General features: G+C 40.4%; 2 protein-coding genes across 4 annotated transcripts in view; one reads left to right on the plus strand and one right to left on the minus strand.

Annotated features, from left to right (window-relative positions):
• Positions 1 to 205: 205 nt before the first annotated feature.
• Positions 206 to 10,158, minus strand: LOC127943275 (GTPase IMAP family member 8). Its single transcript, XM_052539612.1, has 5 exons — positions 10,125 to 10,158; positions 9,966 to 10,031; positions 4,251 to 4,880; positions 1,715 to 1,777; positions 206 to 1,557 (listed from the first exon to the last, which is right to left on the minus strand). The coding sequence occupies exons 1-5, from the start codon at positions 10,156 to 10,158 to the stop codon at positions 206 to 208; spliced, it is 2,145 nt and encodes a 714-aa protein (XP_052395572.1).
• A 1,115-nt stretch (positions 10,159 to 11,273) lies between these two features.
• The window catches only part of LOC127942434 (uncharacterized), a 91,916-nt gene continuing 83,104 nt past the window's right edge, over positions 11,274 to 20,085 (plus strand). For 2 of the 3 annotated variants that reach the window (XM_052538151.1, XM_052538135.1), the window contains exons 1-8: positions 11,274 to 12,231; positions 12,449 to 12,497; positions 12,673 to 12,814; positions 12,919 to 12,986; positions 13,169 to 13,301; positions 13,853 to 14,022; positions 15,032 to 15,148; positions 15,586 to 15,712. In XM_052538151.1, coding sequence (XP_052394111.1) covers positions 12,089 to 12,231; positions 12,449 to 12,497; positions 12,673 to 12,814; positions 12,919 to 12,986; positions 13,169 to 13,301; positions 13,853 to 14,022; positions 15,032 to 15,148; positions 15,586 to 15,712 — 949 coding nt within the window. In that variant the 5' untranslated portion in view covers positions 11,274 to 12,088. The remainder of the gene's footprint in view (positions 12,232 to 12,448; positions 12,498 to 12,672; positions 12,815 to 12,918; positions 12,987 to 13,168; positions 13,302 to 13,852; positions 14,023 to 15,031; positions 15,149 to 15,585; positions 15,713 to 20,085) is intronic. The other variant, XM_052538143.1, reaches the window with a different exon arrangement.

The following is a 20,085-nucleotide window of genomic DNA, read 5'->3' on the forward strand; positions in this document are numbered from 1 at the left end:
TTTCCGATTGGTAGTCCTGCGATGCACTGTAATTCGTGTCATACTGCACTGGCATGGATTTAAGTCCAGTGTTTCAGGTAACATTTACATGGGAGTGCAACAAAATGAAACCCAACCAGGGAATTCAATTATTCAAAAACGCTTTAACTTGACAGCACCTTATGAAGCAAAAACATGCATATATAATTCTTCTTTTCTTCGTCTGTTATTGAAGGACACAGGGTTTTCCATGGTCCTTCTTCCAGCTGTCAATGAATTCAGCATTTCTGGCTTCAATTCTCATGCGTTCTGCAGCATACATATCAGCCATCTCTTTGTACCTCCTCATGGCCTCGTCCATCTTCTGCCTGCATTCTTCCATTTCTTTATAATGCTGATGTAGTTGTTCTTTCTCTGCTTTTTTCTCATCTTCAGAGTTTCTAGGTAAATCCTCACTGCTCTCTTGGTCTGTGACTCTGTCTTTTATCTTTTCCACTTTCTCTTCTTCAGTTGCTGCTTCTTTTGTTTTACTTTCTTGTGCCCTCTCAATCTTTTTCCTTAGCCTTTTGCCTCTTTTTAAGGATTCAAAGGCCCTCCATTTTTTAACATGTTTCTGACGATCTTGATCAGATTGTCTTCCAGTTTCTGCTATCTCTCTATCCAGATTAAGTGTTCCTGTAAGCTGATTTTCCTGCTTTTCAATCTGATCATCATTCTTTCTCTCGACAAGGGTTTGTTCAGTGTTTATTGTCACTGTGTTTTCTCTCTTTTGTCTCAACAGTATCATCTCTCTCTCCGCAAACAGAAATTCTCTAACTTTTCCTTTTGTTCTTTCCTCTTCTAGTTTGTCTTGAATTTCTTTGATTTCAGACTCATATTTCGCTTTAATGGCCTCGATTTCTCGTCTGACCTCCTCTTCTCTCTCTCTGTTGATCTGCATAAGTCTGAATGGTCTCTCAGCCTCCTGAAACATTTTGTCATTATAGAAATTGGGGTCATTATCCCACATCATCTTATCAATCTTCTTTAACAGATTCACGACCTGAGCAGGATCCTTCTGTTTATTATCGAAGACATGAAATCTTCCTCCACAGTCATTTATCAGTTTCTGGACATGTGGATCTCCTTCTTTAATGTAGTCTTCAATGCTTTCTTCTGCGAGATTGTCTCCTCGTGTGAACAACACCATAGTGTAGGTCTCTGCTTTCTGTCCGAAGGTCATCTTGATGAGCTGAAGGGTTTCTCTCTCTTCTTGTGTGAAGGGGCCGACAGCGATGACCAGCAGAAACACGTGTGGCCCAGGAGCCGAGAGTTCGATGCATCTCATGATCTCCTGCTGGATCTCTTCATTACTGAGAGTTGTGTCGAAGAGTCCTGGTGTGTCCACCACAGTCACAGGTCGACCACAGGCATCTCCAGTCTCTCTTTGACATGTCTTGGTCACAGATTTCATGCTGGATTTTGACTGAAACACATCACGTCTCAGGATGGTGTTACCTGTTGCACTCTTTCCCACTCCAGTTTTTCCAATCAGGACGATCCTCGCACACTTCAAGCTCTTCTCAGCGCCAACAGAGGCTGTGATTCACAAATACTAATGTTCAAACTTTATAATGCCATGATAGATTCAAATTATCATTATTATTATTTTTTTTTAGAAAGATGTAAAATAAAGATGAAGTGTGAAAATTCTGTGAGAATTCATAAGAATAAAACAATTTTATGTAATACTCACATTTTGATCGCACTAATTTTGTAGGATTTCCTGACTTTGGGTGAAACCTCTGTGCCGTGGGCCCTAAAAATGAATAAAATTATTAACAAATACTAATGTAACACTTTAAAACTTAGCAAGTTGTTGGTGCATTAAGAGTTTAGAAAACTTGTTAAAAAAACATACAGCACCTTTAAAAACCTCTTAAGCACAAATGCTATTTTGGGGATTTCCGTTTTTCATTTTCCTACCTAATTTTGAATGCCTGCCTATACTAATGCTACAGTGTAAGCTCAGAAAGTTTGGTATAATTTCAAAGGAAACCCTTTGAAATTACATAAAACACTGTTGAAATTGATAAAAATGACAATATATGCTGTCTGTGTTATAATAAATAGGGAAAAAAACAAGGCGCTTTTTTATTTTATTTGTGTAAACTGAAGTTTGAAATGGTATAACTCAGGCATTGAAGGGGCTGGCAACTTCAGACAAATGTCTTGTGATTCTTCCAACTGTCAGCTATTAGAGGAAAACAGAAATTTCTTTCTATCCTAATCTATGCAAAAGTTATTCTATTCCAACTGAAGGAAGGAATAATACCATTTTTGTATAAAATTTTTGTCTAAATAAGTATGAAGTCATCTTTTGCACACTTGCAGTATGGAATAATGTGATCTCTGTATATTATTTGACAGAAAACACTCAGAAGTTACATAAAAAGCTGCTGTTTGTGACAAATAGTATTATTTATGTTGTTTCACATATGATGAACCATCTCAATACATTGTGCTTTTTTTGTGTGTGGGTTTTCTGAACAGTCTTTGAAAGACAATAAGTCATATTACACAATAGCAACATGCATAAAATTATAAAAAATATCTGGTCTATCACAATCTAAAATAGAATCCACAATCTCCAGCTTCATATCGTTTCATTTATGTCTATTCTGCATCGTGTAGAGATTGAGAGACCTCGCCTGTCTCTTTCATATTTCATATTTTGATTTTTTATCAGCGTGTATTTTGGTTTCGGTTTCTATACAGCGTAAACAAGCTCCCCGAAGCTTTTGCGCGAACTTCGGAGCGTCAAAAAACTAATTTATGTTTATTCCCCCAGTACTGTACGGATTACTGTACATTCACTGAGATGCGGTCGAACACTGCACAGTTATGAAAATAAACATATTAGCTTATTGCTAGCGGAGCTTCCAGGCCTCAGAATAAAGAATCAAATGTATGAAAGCGAGTAGCACGCGTATAGGCTTACCAGATGCGCGTCCTGACCTCTCCACGGCGAAGGTGGCCACCCAGGACTTGTTTTATGAATATTATGCATTATAAATCCGGAGCTTCGGCCATTAGTAGTTTTGCTTCGCGTGGCCTTTGTTTAGAAGCAGCAAAAAACTCAGTTTCCCAGACATCATTGCGTCACACAAGCGGAAAAGGAGTGGGCAGTCGCTGTCCAGTTCCAGCACCCCCGCGGTGCTGAATCACAGCTTCGATTGGAGGGAACGACTTGTGAATTGCACCTATCAGGACAAATAGCGCTTCACAAAAGAAAACAGACGTCTATAGCAGAAGAAAGGCATTTAGACCCGTCTATATGACTTGAAGATCTTTTCAATAATACAGCCCTTGGAGCGCTTTTGCGCACTTGTACAAAACGCTTTATATCTCAGCAATGGAAGCACGCAGAAACGTAAAAATGGTCTTGTTTGAAAGAAGAGATTCTAATCTAAAAGATTATATCGAGTATATAGGTATGCGTGGCTGTTTGCGGCTGACTGAAGCGGTGCAAAATGTATAAATAATAAGGTGAGAAATTTTACATCGCGATTCTGTTGAAGATCATTCGATCTGTGATTGTCACACAATAAAATGATCTACATCATCAGATTCCTGAGAATGAGAGCTTTCTTGTGATATATGACTTGACTGTTTTGTGAAAAATATTTTAAATACACATTCTTACGAAAACGTATTCGCAATCGTTAGATGGAAATTTATGGGGGGGGGAAATATATTTCTTAGCTTAATTTGACTACTTTATGTATCATAAAACCCCAATTAATGGTATTCTTTGTAAAGAAAACACTCTAAGCTTTCAAATGAACCCATTTCTGGGCAAATGCCATATAAGGAAGGATATGCAAATGAGACACAAACATCTGGCATGCTATTTTCGGACCCGGTACCGGGTCTGCAGAGTTTATTAATGACACAAGCTAAAGCCAATTTACACTTCACCACCTAGAAATGGACCTAATTTCCCTAATTTCTTGTATAATTGATGGAATTAAGCAGTGCATTATTACATGAATGAATCATTTTGATGTATCTGATTCATTTTATCAGGCATTTTATAAAACAGTGTGTATATATTTTATACTTACATTGATTCATACTACTTGGCCATCTACTGAAACCTGAATGTACACCATCAGAAAAGCAGAGAGAGAGCAGGGAACAGGTTATTTCATCTGCAGATCTACTGTATCAAAATAATCTTACTTTTTATAAAATTCACAAATATTTGTGCACTGGAGATAAAGGTTTACCCTTATGAATCTTGTTTGTTGTTGGGCAAACTGTATCTTCTTTCATCGGGAAAGGACTTGGTTCTTCAGGAATCTTCAGCTGATGGCCTCCATTTTCCTCCACCATCTTCTCAATGCTCTCTAGAAGTTTCTGCACTTGTGATTGGTCTCCATTCCTCTGTAGATGATGGTGTGGATGTCTGCTGTTTTCCAGCAGAGACTTTACTGATTCAGCGTCAGAGTCTTTAGCGTTCACATACTCCTGCTCCTCATGCATGAAGACCACAATCACATACTCAGAGGCTCCTTCACCAAAAGTGACATTAATGAGCTCGAGAGCATCTGTGTCTTGATCTGTGAATGTGCCAGACTTCAGGACTAGTAACAGGGCATGAGGCTCAGGACGAGACAGATGGAAACGTCTCCTCACCTCCTGTTCTTCAGGAGAGAGAGCAGGACTGAACAGGTCAGGAGTGTTGGTGACCACCAAATGCCTCTCCAACACCATCCCATCATGCCTCTCAAACAAATGCTGGAAGGACGGTGACTCTGAAAAGACCTTTCGTCCAAAGATTGTGTTTCCACACAAGGATTTAACATCTGCATGTGATCCCAGCAGAACTATTCTCATCTCTTCTTTAATCACAGACACTGAAATTACATAAACAGGGTTATTTCTACTAGCAGTTATTTTAAATAATTTCCTTACAGTTTTTTCAAATGCTTATGCATAAAAATCTTTACTTGTCACACAGTTTCTGAAACCTGACACTCAAATAGCAGAAGCACACACCAAAACCATATGCTAATTTTTGGCATTTAACCCTACAGAGGAATTTTTGATGTTGGAAAGTGTATGAACATCATCCCTATGTCAACATGACACTTCTCCAGGCAATGGAGGAGGCATGTGGAGACACTGATGCCGCCTCCATCTAAGGTTGGATACGCAATACAAGAAGGTTCTTTCTACGGTGTCTGGCAAGAGGACGTGGATGAAGTATTGTGGCCTGACCCAGAGGAGGGACTGTTTTTTAAAACAACAATGGAAGACATTGCAGAGAGAGGAAGAGGAAGAGGGAGGTGGAGAATAAGAGGGGGAGGAAGAGTGAGAGGTTGGGGTAGAGCAGGTAGAGGAGTTCATGGCCAAAGAAGACAAACACTTTCAAATGAAATCAGAGCAACCTTAGTAGATCATGTCATCAACCGTGTGTTGACAATGCGTGAGGCTGGACAGAGAGTGCAGCCAAACTTGAGCCGTTTTACTGTCGCCTTTAGACTGGAGAACAGTCATGTAGTACACATGTAGTATACCCCATGTCTTAGTGTATTAGTTGGGTGACACCTCTTTACTTAGTGTATGATTCAGCCATTCATGAACTGTACAAGTTTCCTGTACAGTGTACTCTACTGTGGGGAAAAATATTTAGGCTGCATTGTCCAAGCCCTATATATATATATATATATATATATATATATATATATATATATATATATATTTATTTTATTTTATTTTTCTTTCTAAAGGACTGAGAGACTACACCATGGTGGATGAAGAGGCCAAATGCTGGAAAATACGCAAAATTCAAAGCCACATCATCAAAGACAACACCTTATTCAACAACATTCAATGAGTCAGTCTGTCCACATTGGCTCGCATTCTCAAGCGAAACCAGATCAGAAAGAAACAACTTCATAGGGGGCTGTCTGAGAGAAACTCTCAACGAAACAAAGAGTTCAGAAAAACATATGTGGATGTAAGTACTATATTGACTGCAGTACACTACACTTGTGTACTGGATAACACCATATTGACTGATTTTTGTTCTTTGTTTTCAGGGAGTACTGGAAATGGATGCTCATGCAATCCCACATGAGTTCATCTTTATAGATGAGGCTGGGTTCAACCTAGCAAAGACCAGAAGAAGGGGGAGAAACGTCATTGGCCACAGAGCCATTATAGATGTTCCTGGCCAACGTGGTGGGAACATCACAATATGCTCTGCCATCTCCAGTATGCATGATGTCCTCCATCGTCATGCCAAACTTGGACCATGCAACACCGCCCATATTCTCACATTTCGGCACAGACTTCATAACATTCTCATACCACCAGAGCGCATGAATGATGCAGACCATCAAAGAAACCGGTACGTTGTAGTATGGGACAACGTGAGCTTTCATCGTCCAGTCCCAGGCCACCCAACATTTCTCGTGCAATACCTCCCATCATACTCACCATTTCTGAACCCCATAGAACAGTTCTTTTCTGCATGGCAGTGGAAGGTATATGACCGGCAACCACACCACAGACCACACCTGAGTGCGCACACAGAGAGCCGGAGAACAGAGCCGATGCACTGCCATTCTGTCTAACTTTATAATGATTGCTGTCCACCCACATCCGAGATTAAGCAGCCCTCTTTGATTGTTGGTGCTCAGCATAACAGGTTGATAGTCAGGAGAAATTGCGTGAACTAATTCATCTAGAAGAATTTAAGAACTGTCTGCCAACCACAGTGGCCACCTATCTAGCTGAGCAGAAGGCCGAATCAATTTCTGAAGCTGCTATCCTTGCTGATGAATACGTTCTAACGCATAACATTAGCAGAGACCGTTTTCGCTTAAGAATTAATCCCTCTATGACCTCTGATGCAGAGAGGAAACCGAGTGCAATAAAACAAGAGGACCGACACTGTTTTAATTGTAAAAAGCCGAGGCATATCGTCACAGACTTCTTGATATATATATATATATATATATATATATATATATTTATATATATATATATATAAACAGTCCACGAAACCAATGGGTCTCATTAGTTCTGCCAAGAAAGTATCACCTATCCTTTGTACAAGGTTAAGATCAGAGAAAGCCCAGTCCATGTATGATCCCTTTCTGACGAATGGGACCGTATCTGTGCCGGGTGAGGAAGCTGTTGCTGTGCGCATCTTGTGAGATACGGGTGCTGCGCAGTCCTTCCTCCTTCGCGGTTTGTTGCCATTGTCCGAAAAGACTGCAACTGGTAGTAGTGTTCTTGTTAGAGGAATCGAGATGGATTTTCTTGATGTTCCCTTATATAACGTGCATCTCGAGTCAGATTTGGTGTGTGGTGATGTGGTTGTTGGGGTGCAAGACTTATTGCCAATCCCCGTTGTCACGTTCCTCCTTGGCAATGACCTAGCCGGTGGGAACATGTGGAGTCTGGGTGATGTCCCACCAGAGGTTGTGTCAGTACCGCTCAGTCAAGAGTGCCCTGATGAGTGCTCACTAAAATTTCCTGACGTTTTTCCCATTAGTGTTGTCACTTAGTCGCAGACTCGAAGGTTGAGGGATTCATTACCTCCTAAGGATGTAGACCTAAGTGACAGTTTCGTTGCTCACCCCGCAGAGTGTGAGAGGTTATTCGAACCCCCTTCCACTCCATGCCGCGGTAGTCCTATACCTTTGCCGAATGGTGAGAAAGAAAAAAAAAACGAAAGAGCCAGATGTTTTGATGTCTTTAGAGAAACTTATTATTGCTCAACAAAAAGACCCCTTTCTTGTTTCATGTTTTAAGAGTTCAATCTGTTTCAGACCATGCCAGCGAGAGCCCTGCCTATTTCATCAGAGACGGTTTGCTTATGCGGATGTGGAGACCTCAGAAAAGTAATGAGTGGAATGACATTGAGCAAATCGTTATGCCGGCTGAAAAAAGATGTGCTATTCTGAGTGTCGCACATGATGGTGTTTCTGGTCATTTAGGTGTGACTAAAACATTCAACCGCATTCTTCGTCATTTTTTTGGCCTGGGCTGAAGCGTGATGTGTGGCGGTATTTTAAAACGTACCATGTCTGCCAGGTTAGTGGTAAACCAAACCATATATTTCCACCTGCACCATTGTCACCTGCCGTGAGTGAGTAATCATTGACTGCCTTCTTCCACGGTCGAAAAGTGGATATTAATATCTATTAACAATTATGTGTACTGCTACTCGTTTCCCGGAGGCGGTGCCTCTGAGAAAAATCACTGCTAAAATCGTGACGAGGGCATATTGCTTGTAGATGGGTACAAACTGGGAGGATGTGATTCCTTGGATGCTGATGGCCTCTAGAGAAGTAGTACAAGAGTCAATTGGTTTCAGCCCTGTGGAGCTAGTGTTTGCTCACGACATTCGCACACATTTGAGCGTCCTTAAAGATAAGTGGATGAGCAAGCCTATTTCTTGTAGTGCATTACAGTTTATAAGCGACGTTCGCACCCGCCTACACCGAGCTCGGGAACTAGCTAGAGAGAACTTAGAAAAGACCCAAACTGGCATGAAAACTTGGTTTGATTGAAAGGCAAGAGCCCGTTCATTTAAAACTGGAGACCAAGTGTTGGTTCTCTTACCCGTGTCCGGTTCTGTATTCAGTGGACCATATACCGTTGAAAAGAAAATATCTGATTTGTATTACGTTATTTCAACCCCCGACAAGCAAAGACGTTCTCGCATCTGTCATGTAAATATGCTTAAACCATACTATATGCACAAAGATGTTAAGACGGACTTGTGTAACCTTATCGTACATTGTCTTGAGTCCTCTTTGTTGCCTTCACTCATAGATGATTATGGTGATGTAGAGACCCCTCCATCGAGATGTGTGATTGAAGGTCGACTTAAAAACTCTGCTATGCTGTCGGTCATTCCTTATCATATGACCGACTATGCTGTCGGTCATATGATAAGGAATAATATTGCTGAACCTAGCTCTAGCCCTTGGAGCTCCCCGTGCCTTTTAGTTGTAAAACCTGATAGCACTTACAGGTTTTGTACCGACTACAGATGTGTTAATGCCATCACTCTACCAGACTGCTATCCATTACTGTGGATGGATGACTGTGTGGACCGTGTTGGCTCGGGCACCTTTGTCACTAAAATTGACCTCCTAAAAGGTTACTGGCAAGTGCCCCTTACACCAAGAGCAAAACAAATATCAGCTTTCGTGACCCCAGATGAATTTATGCATTATAAAGATATGGCCTTCGGAATGCGTAATGCACCTGCCACATTCCAGCGATTAGTAAATCTTGTTTTAGCTGGTTTGATCACATCATTAGAAACAAGTGTGAATGATGATGAATCGTTGTGTGTTATTATAACTGTGCTTTAGTTGTATTTAACTCTTGCCGCTTGTGTTAAGCATTATGCAGCACAAATGCATCACAGTGTGATCAGTGTTTAAGTGAATGAGAATGTGTTAGAGTTTAGCAGAAAGAGTTCATGAGATTTGCAAATAGATCCTAACTGCATGAACGTGTTTAAGGTTTAACAGAAAGAGTGCTTTATTCCACAAATCAGTTTAAGCTAGTGAGAATTTGGTTCAGAGATTGGTGGTTAGTGTTTTAGCAATTCAGAAAAAACTGTACTATAAATTATTACAGTGCTCTGAGACACAAACACAATAACGGTGGAAGCTGGTAACATTACTATTGTTGTTAGACTTGTACCAGTAGAAAGAGAAACTACTGTATGTGCATAATACAACCAAAACACTAGCATAATGGACAGTAAAATCTGCTATTTCTCTTGTACATACTTGTATGTAATGTTTTATTTAGTTCTGAAAAAAAAGGGCAGTTATTATACTGGAAGGTACTTGTGAAATTACCTAGATGTGAAAACCCTATTCTTTTCTTCTTCAATTCTAAAAGCACCGGTTTATGAAGATTTTGTTGTACTATACATTATTTTATGTAAAAGTTAAACTCACGGTTCATAGGTTGGCGTTTGCTTCCACTTCTTTCAGATAATCCTGAACTTCCTTCATCTTCAGCTGCTAAGGAAAAAAATAAATTAAAAAATTAAAAGAATGATGCTTATATGTACAGACATTTCTTATTACAATAACAATAGAAATAAACAGACTCACCATGTTGTCTGGTTGATCCACTCCAGTCAGCCATCTTCACACAATTATCAGTTCTTATGGTGAAGTACTTTACACAGTAAGAAACAAACTGTGTGATCGTAAGTGTGTGATAAATAAAAAAAAAAACTGTGTACTCATAAAACTTAGAAACTGGTTGGACTTGATAACTGGCATACTGTACATTACATTCAGCTGCAGGGTGAACTGCCAGGTGACTGCCTGTGGCATATGTGAACAACATGGTAAAATGTATTTACTACAATGGACATTTTCTCTGTGTGTCACTGTGATTGCATAAATATCCACAAATGGCTGTTTGGAGAGAAGTGATATAAAGCTGCTTTACTCCATGTGTCTGTGAGATGTGACTTTCCTTCCCCTGCCCGAGCCCTGAGAATGACAGGCACACACACACACACACACACACGCCCCCCCCACACACACACACACACGCAGCAGTGAACGCACACAGTCACACACACACTTACACACACACACGGCAGTGAACACTCACACACGGCAGTGAACACTCACACACACACACAAACACACACACACACACACCCGCAGCAGTGAACGCACACACTCACACACACACACACACGGCAGTGAACACTCACACACACACACACACACACACAGCAGTGAACACACACACGCACATACACATACACAGCAGTGAACACACACACACACGCATCGTGAATACACACACAGTTTAATTGATCAGGATTTTGTTTCAATTTTAGTCTAGCTCCGTGTTTAGTCTGACTCCAGTTTTCAAGTGATCATTAAATTTAGACTGAATTTCTAATTAAAACTGATCACAAACGTTATCACAGAAACATCGAGGTGAAATGTCTCCAGTTAGAAGAGAGCTTGAGCAAAATGTCTCACCGTTTACTTTCACTTTCACTTTTGAGTCACGTGACGCTGTTTCTCTCCGGAAGGAGGTGCTGTGGCTCCGAGGTTGCCTGCAAATGATTAGATTCAACTTTATTGTCATTATGCAGAGTACAAGTACAGAGCTAATGAAATGCAGTTAGTATCTAACCAGAAGTGCAAGAATATAGTGTTTTATATACACAAACGTGTATATAAAATACACTTTATATATATATATATGCAAAATATCAGTAGTGCTGTTATGATATTTTTATAGAAATAGTTTACTGTGCTTTGTACAATAACAACTTTTAAAACAGTTTATAGCTTATAACTTTTAGCGCAGTTTATAGCTTGAACCATGTGCAGTCTGTGCAAAACATGAATAGTGCAAATGCATGTAAAGTACTGTGACCAGTTAAATTTCTAAATCAATTATTTGATGAATAATTAAATCTCTCTCTCTCTCTCTCTCTCTCTCTCTCTCTCTCTCTCTCTCTTTCTCTCTCTCTGTCTGTGTGTGTGTGTGTGTGTGTCGCGCTGTCTCACAGCTGTCCTCTGTTTGTTGCTCGCTCTTCCTCAAACTGAATGGAAATGAATCTTTTCATACTTCAGTCTCGTGCAGCAGCGTGTTTGGATATAATTATGATTCCAGATGTATTCTGCTAAAGTGTATTTTAGAACTGTTTCATGAGAATAGTAGCTCATCTGTATTTAAAGCGCACGTTCTTGGATCTGTATCTTTGTTTGCTGCTGGCGTTTTCTGTGAACGCGGTCGTCGGTCGGTTTGATCGGAGCAAAAAGTTCAAAGCAACAACAGATCACTGTTTTCAGAGACACTGAAAACTGAAACACGGATTCTGAACGGGTTTGCGATCTGGTGGAGTATAATACACATTCATGAACGAGACAGCTGTGTGAGAGTAACGGAAATGGAAAATCAACCCCAGACCGATGAACCGAGGCGAGACTGATTCCTCACTCTGCGTCCCGTTATTCTGTTCGGGTCTGAAGCGCGCGTCCTCCCGTTACCGAAGTAGTAAACAAGTGTTTGTGTTTTGTTTGTTTGTTTTTCGGTCATGGGCTTTCTGAAAGTTCTTCAGGACTGGTGTCGAGATGTTTGTGAAGGTTACCCTGATGTTCTGGTCACAGACATGAGCTCTTCATTCACAGATGGACTGGCTTTCTGTGCGATCATCCACAGACACAGACCCGATCTACTGTAAGAATCAACACTGACTCATGAGGCTTGAAACATTATATGCTGCATGATATGAGACTAAACTAGTTCAGTAGTAAAGCTAATGCACTGTACCATAATGCAAAAAGTTTTCTGGTCTGTGTAGAAACATGTCTTCAGCCTCAGTTTCTTCTCATATCCAGATGTGTTCTTCATGTATCTGATGTATCTTCATCTCTCTGTTTGTTTCTCTCTGCAGAGATTTTCACTCACTGTCCAAACACAATGTCTACGAGAACATGCGTCTGGTGAGTTTCTGTAGACATCAGCTGGACTTTAATAATGCTGAACCATCACATGTGAGGTGATGAATCTGTTCAGTTAAAGACTCATATTCATTTATTCTTAGAGAAGCCTGTACCTGTGATGTGTGTTCTGTTGGAGTAGTTTGTCCAACTCATGTCCGTTGTTCCTCTTCATCAGGCGTTTGACGTTGCGGAGCGTGAGCTGGGAATTCCTGCTCTTTTAGATCCGGATGAGCTGGTGTCTGTGGAGGAGCCGGATCATCTGTCCATCATCATTTACGTCTCTCAGCTCTTCTGTGTTTTCAGAAAACACTCTCATGGTACTGATCATAACAGACCATCAGCTGTTTGAGATCTCACATGTTCATCATTATTCAGCTGAAATGTGTCATTTTATTAACTGATAATCTCTGGGTTTGATCAGACAGTCAGAAGATTCCTGTGAACAATGAATCCAGCAGCACAAAACCCCAAGATCAGACTCACACTAGGGTATCTATCTATCTGACTTTTTGTCTGTCTGTCTGTCTGTCTCTTTGTCTATCCATCTTTCTCTCTGTCTCGTCTTCCATTTGTCTGTCTGTCTCTCCGGCTGCCTCTTTCTCTGTCTCTCCATCTGTCTTTTTGTATGTCTGCCCATTTGTCCTTTAGTCAGTCTGTGGACGTCTCTCCAGAATGAAGGACGTCTTTCCACCTCATCAGAGACTGACATACAAGAACCTCCCAAACCTGCTCCCAGAAAGAGGAAAGAGCCTAAGGAACCTCCTCGCCCCGCCCCCAGATCACCAGATCATTGCCCTAACAACGGTTAGAATCTTCATCTCCGTGTCACTATATTACACTTTCTATTGTTACAATTTAAACATCATCAAACAGACGATTTGAGATCTATATTCTGATTGGATGAGATAAAACTACTTACACATTTACAGAAGCTGTTCGGTGATAATTAATGAAAATTAATGATAATGCGTTTATTTGAATTCAAACTGAATGTTTTTGTTGTTTTTCAGTCCCATCCACTCTCTTCCCAACATGCACTGGTAATTCATAATTAATAATGTTGTATTGTGTAACTTTTTGCCAGTTTTACATACACTATTTTCAATATTTTTTTTTCATCACATTTACCAATGATTAGACAAGTTGTTGTTGAGTTGTTTTTTTTTTTTTTTTTCTTTTTTTTTTTTGAGCATCCATGTGAACAGGAAAGAAAACATTAAATACTTAATATTGAATAATTGAAAACTCTAAAAAGGAATATCTGCATATAAGCATTTTTAGGTTGAAAGAGCTTCATAGTAACTGAGTCTGAATATAGAATTGTTATCATAGTGTTTTTCTCGTTCTGGTCTCAGTCTCGTTTCGGAGTGTCATCCGTAAGGAACATCCCTGGATGAAGCTGATTAATCCGGGTCCCTGGTCTCGTCTTCCACCAGCTCCGGCTCCATACGCTCATTCACGCCACCAGCCCACGACCTTTAACCCCTTCCTGGAGAAAAAGGAGGACAAGTCCAATGATGAGGAGGTACTGAATTAAGAACTGGGAAGGTCAAAAACCTCAAACTTTACCTGATTCATTGTCCAGTTATCGGGAGATCAGATCTGAGTCTAGACCGACAGAGACCAGACTAGACCTGAGTCCTAAATTCAGACCTTGAACCAGGATCTCCACTTTATTGAACTGAAATAGAGAACATGGTGCAGCTTTATTTTCCCATTCAGAGTCATGCAATTTCTCTCTAATGTTAAACCTTTGGTTGAAGCGATTATCACTTTTATCTACTTACAGTTTTTCTGAATTGCTAAAACACATTTCTTGAAACCATCACCAATATTCTCAAAGCCTTGAACACAAATCCAAATACTCAAACTAAATTCAAGAAACCTCTGACTCTTCCATCCTAATCAAATAATCACTGCAAAATCATTTCACTTGCACTCAAAATAAAACGGTGCTCTCAGATCACACACACAGACACACAGACACACACACACACACACCCAAATGTACTTTGTACAGCTGGTTTGATCTCATCATTAGAAACAAGTGTGAACAAGTTTGATATGTTGTGTGTAAACGATGACAACTGTGCTTTAGTTGTATTTAACTCTTGCCGCTTGTGTTAAGCATTATGCAGCACAAATGCATCACAGTGTGATCAGTGTTTAAGTGAATGAGAATGTGTTAGAGTTTAGCAGAAAGAGTTCATGACATTTGCAAATAGATCCTAACTGCATGAACGTGTTTAAGGTTTAACAGAAAGAGTGCTTTATTCCACAAATCAGCTAGTGAGACTTTGGTTCAGAGATTGGGGTTTTGTGTTTTAGCAATTCAGAAAAACTGTAGTTGATGTGTGTGAGAATCAGTCAGTCACATAATCAGACAAACAGATATCTGACACTCAGAGTGAAGAGTCACAGTTTGTGGTTGTGGGTTTTTATTTTTCTCTTTGCAGACTCACAGGATATTGTGTGTGTGAGAGAGTGTGTGTGCTTTAACATCAGTTTGTCTCTCTGTTTTTCTTTTTGTCAAGACAAATGTTTTCAGTTGCGAAAACTCAGTTACACAAAAACCCCAAACCTCATCTTCAGTTCCCAGCATGCACCAGGCTGCAGCCCATGTTCATGGTTTCCCGCTCATCAAGAGGAATGTGAGACACAAACTTTTTTTTTTAATTCTGAAGTGAACAATACTTCATGAGTGGTGATATTAATAGGATTATATAGTTATTTTGGTTTCATTTATTATTTTGGTAAAATTCATTTCTTTCAGGTTTCAATTAACATGCATCTGTTTCTCTATATAATCATATTTAAAAACATGTTTTGATTTCAATGTTAGATATGAAAAGAGCTTCTGGTGGATTGTTTGCAGCAACCGCTGCAGTTTAATTCAGTTTTTAGATGTAAACTAACCTGAAATGTGTGCAAACGTTAAACTATTTTGATATTAACATGCATTAATAAAGCAAAGGATCACAAACACACATTACCTTCTGCTCCATGAGGTTAGGGATTGAATCTGCTTATCTCTTTCAGCATCAGATGTGGGTCTCTGTACTGATTGATTAATTGATTGTGTGTTCAGGTGAACACACACACACGCATTTCAGATGACCAGGTGTGTGAGGAGCAGAAGGAGCTGGAGGAGCGTCTGCTGGAGCTGGAGAGGAGAGGATTGCAGCTGGAGAGAGAGATGAGCAGATGCACCAACGGTTAGAAACCAGAGTAACAACAGACATGCTAATGCTAATAGACATGATAGCAGACAAACATATAGTAGAGAAGATGAGTGCAGATGGAGAGAGATGAGGATATGCACCGATGGGAAGAAATACCAGAACCAGTGTTGAAAGATTGGATGGACTTTTTCCAGCCCAAAAGCTCACAAAAACCCACACACTCCACAGTCAAAATAATGTGATAGAATATGTCTCAGTGTTGATAAGAGCCATTTTAAACTCCTTAAAACAAAATAATGACGACAAAATAATATAAATAATATTAAATACATTTACCATGGATCAAATCAGGGCAAATACATCAAAGAGATTTATCAAATACGATTATAATATGCAAGCAGACACTGTCAAATCGTCAATCAAGAAATTAACCAATACCCTCGAAAAAAACACATGCATCATTTTAAATCTCAACAGTCAGAATTTAAATGCAAAAAAGTGCCAAATATAAGTGATTGGAAAAAACAACGTAATTAGATATTTTACACTTGTTTATGCACACACCATAACAGTAAAAACTGTGTCATTGATGCATACTGTATGACAATCCGACTAAATTTTGTGTCGATCTATAATTTCAACCAGAACTAGAGGAAGTATTTTGTGAAGTTCTTATTGTAGAAAAGTTGAGAACTTTGCACAGTCAAAATTAACAAATCCAGCTGCTTTCAATCTGGAACTTTTAAAGGATAAAAGACAGGATCGTATAGATATAAATAGATTTTGATTAAATAATTTAACTGTGCTCTGATTTCACAGTTGAAGTGGTATTCTCTCCTTCAACAGGTGTAATTCACATTTTGAGAGTTAAAACACTCTCTCACTCTTTACCAATATTTAGGCATTATGATCACATACAGTTATACATTCAAAATCAGATCACACATGAATCATCACGTCTGTCTTCTGATCCCTAGTGATTGGCTAAAAGTGCAGTCGCAATGTCAACATCAGCTCCAGTCCTCTTTGCAGTGTGCGTGTGTGTTTAGGGAAGTTGTGGCCTAGTGGTCAGAGAGTTTGACTCCTAACCCTAGGGTTGTGGGTTCGAGTCTTGGGCCAACAATACAACGACTTAGGTGCCATTGAGCAAGACACTGAACCACCAATTGCTCCCTGGGCTCTGCAGCATAAATGGCTTGATTAATTGATTAACACACTGCTCTGTGTGTGTGTGTGCGTGTGCGTGTGCACTTTGGATGGGTTAAATGCAGAGCACAAATTCTGAGTATGGGTCACCTTACTTGGCTGTATGTCATGTCACTCACTTGTAACATCATAATGAATGATTGGCCACGGTATATGCAAACTTGGGCTTGTTTGTTAATCAATTTGAAATGTTTGAAAACAGCCAAACCCCAAACCAACCTAAAATCAAATTTAAATCTGCCCAATCTGGCAACATTGTCTAGAACAACAACAGACATGCTAATGCTAACAGACAAACATTCAATAAGTTACTGTAGAGGAGAGGAGTGAAACTGGGGAGAAATAAGGTGCATGAATGGGGAGAGCCAGCAGACACACACGTAATATCCATTACAAAGTGAATTACAAACAGTGTTGGGCAGTAAGGCGTTACTTAGTATCTCTCATGTTTTAAACGAGTGCACCTTTTTTAACAACCAAAAGGTGTCTGTTTCATTAACTGTTGAGAATGTACAGATGTTCTTCTCATTGATAGCAAAGGTGCGTATCCAGCGAGAGCTTGATGGGGCGACACGGAATAAAAAGGTTTTTCAGGAGTCGCGGCAGTAGACTATAATGACGTGAATAATCCCGCCCACTCTAAAACGATACTAAACTGCAGTGGAAGCGCAAACTGTGCCGAGCTGAGCTGTACATACTGAGCCGTGCCGAGCCAAGTCATACCACACAGTGGAAAAGCTCCATAGTAGACAGCATGTGAAGGAGCTGCTAATAGCAGAGTGTGGCACAGTTGCTCCTGTAGAAGAAAAAACTGCCAGTGTGCCCTGAAAGTCACCCGTACCTATTGATGGGATGGAATTTTTTTAATTTGAGATCGAGCCTGAGGAGGGCTATTCTACAGGAAAAGAAGTCATGGACTCCTTGAGTTCAGGGGGATATGAGCTTGAGTCTCTGAACCAGTTCCAAAACATCAAGAACATTGTCTTGAAGATCAACACTCTGGGCACTATTACAACTATCAAAACGCAAAGTGTAAAGAGTACGCCGCAGGTGCACTCAGGGCGTGTCCAAATCCACTTCTGCTATTTTAATGACAGAAAAACAGTCAGTGCACCAAGGGTCCCTATTCGCTTAATTAGTAATAGGCGTAACATTCAATAAACCTATCAGAGTGTCATCTTCCATTCCGTTTAAGAGCGAGATGCTATTCACTATTTACATGGCGGAATTTGTTGATGGAAAAGCTGAATGCTTCTCAAGTGAAGAAACCGATCTGCTCGTGCGCGAAGCACACAAAAACGGCCTTCTCCACCCCAAGTGGCCACTGGCAGTACCGGGTCCTTCCCTTCGGCCTACACAGGGCCCCAGCCACTTTCCAACGGCTGATGGACGTCCTCCTCCGGCCACACCAGGCCTACGCGGCGGCCTACCTAGACAATGTTGTGATCCACTCGGAGACCTGGGAGGGTGCTGATGAAACTACACCGGGGATGGCCTGACCGCCAACCCCTGAAAGTGTCATCCGGCCCTCGCCGAATCCAAATACTTGGGATATCAGGTGGGTCGCAGCCTGATCAAACCTCAAGAGAAGAAGGTGGCAGCTATCCTCTCCGCACCGCGGCCCACCTCCAAAATACAGGTACGGGCCTTTTTGGAGTTGGCAGGGTATTACGGCTGCTTTATCCCTAACTTCTCCTCCTCAGCTTCTCCCCTGACAGACCTGACCTGAAAGGGGCAGCCGGAGAAGGTCCCGTGGACCTCCAAGATGGAAGCAGCATTCCTCAGGATCAAGGCGGCCCTCACAACAGAACCGGTCCTCCGTGCCCCCGACTTCAACCGTCCCGGGGTCAGCTGTCAAATCGCTCCAATCACCACCTCTCTCCTATTAGACACGGGATATATATATATACGTGGCACTACTGCTCTGTAATTATGCTCAATGGCTCACACCCCTCCCTCCCTCCCCATTATAAGCATGAGCACATTACTGTGCACCTTTTGGCTGTCATCTTCTTTGTTTCAGATCACTAAGGCTTCCTAAATCTTAGCTGGTATGGACCTCACTGTTGAGAGACACCCATCTTCATAACCAGGCTACAGGATAGACGTCCCAAGCTCTTGTATGTTCAATTCTTCTGGGAGCAAGAACCCCCATAAGGAACCATACCGCCAAAGATAAATTGTGTTCAATAAACTCAAGTAAACTAAAACAAATGTGAGCCAAAATCATCACAACTAAAAGAACCAAAGTCTTAAACTACTTTAGTCTGTGTGCACTGAATTCATTTAATACACGAGTTTCACAATTTGAGTTGAATTACTGAAATAAATGGAACTTTGAGGAATGCTACTGTAATGGAAATCACAAAACTCAGTACTCAGAAATACTTCCAGAAAACATTGTCGGTGAACACAATTCACCGTGCCCTTCGCCATTGCCGGTTAAAACTCTATAGGTCAAAAATGAAGCCATATCTAAACATGATCCAGAAGCGCAGGTGTTTTCTCTGGGCCAATGCTCATATAACATGGACTTTGGCAAAGAGGAAAAGTGTTCTGTGGTCAGACTAATAAAAAGTTATTTTTGTCCAGTTCTTGGCATTTTTGTCCTTGTCATCCGGACTAAAGAGGAAAAGGACAACCCAAGTTGTTATCAGAGCTCAGTTCAGAAGCCTGCATCTCTGTTGGTATGGGGTTGCATGAGTGCGTGTGGCATGATGTTCCGTTTAGGTGTTTTATTGAAATAAAGATTGAAAGTATATGTGTGTGGTTCTGAAATAAAGATACAGACATAAATCAGTACAAATGTAAACTCTATATAAATAACAAAGAATTATTACATGCCTAACAGGTATATAATAAAACAAACACAATCAAAATTAAATTATAGTTTTGGTATGTATGTCTTGAATGCAGTAGTACACGATATCTCTATTCAAAGATTACTTACTTTGCTGCACATTAATTACCACACTATATAATATGCCAAATTCAGCTGAACATATAATAATTATGGACTGCAGAGTTACTCATTAAATTAAACAACGCTACACATCGTGTAAGAAAATAAATTATTCAAATTAAGGCACATAAAGTTTGCATAGCAACACTTCCAGTAATAAACATCATTCTCAACAATTAAACACAAGAGCAGTGCGAAGCTCCGCCATTATACTGTATGACAATGAGCAGCAACATGC

The sequence above is a fragment of the Carassius gibelio genome, chromosome A3, assembly GCF_023724105.1.
Source record: "Carassius gibelio isolate Cgi1373 ecotype wild population from Czech Republic chromosome A3, carGib1.2-hapl.c, whole genome shotgun sequence".
In the NCBI taxonomy this organism is placed as follows: Eukaryota; Metazoa; Chordata; class Actinopteri; order Cypriniformes; family Cyprinidae; genus Carassius; species Carassius gibelio.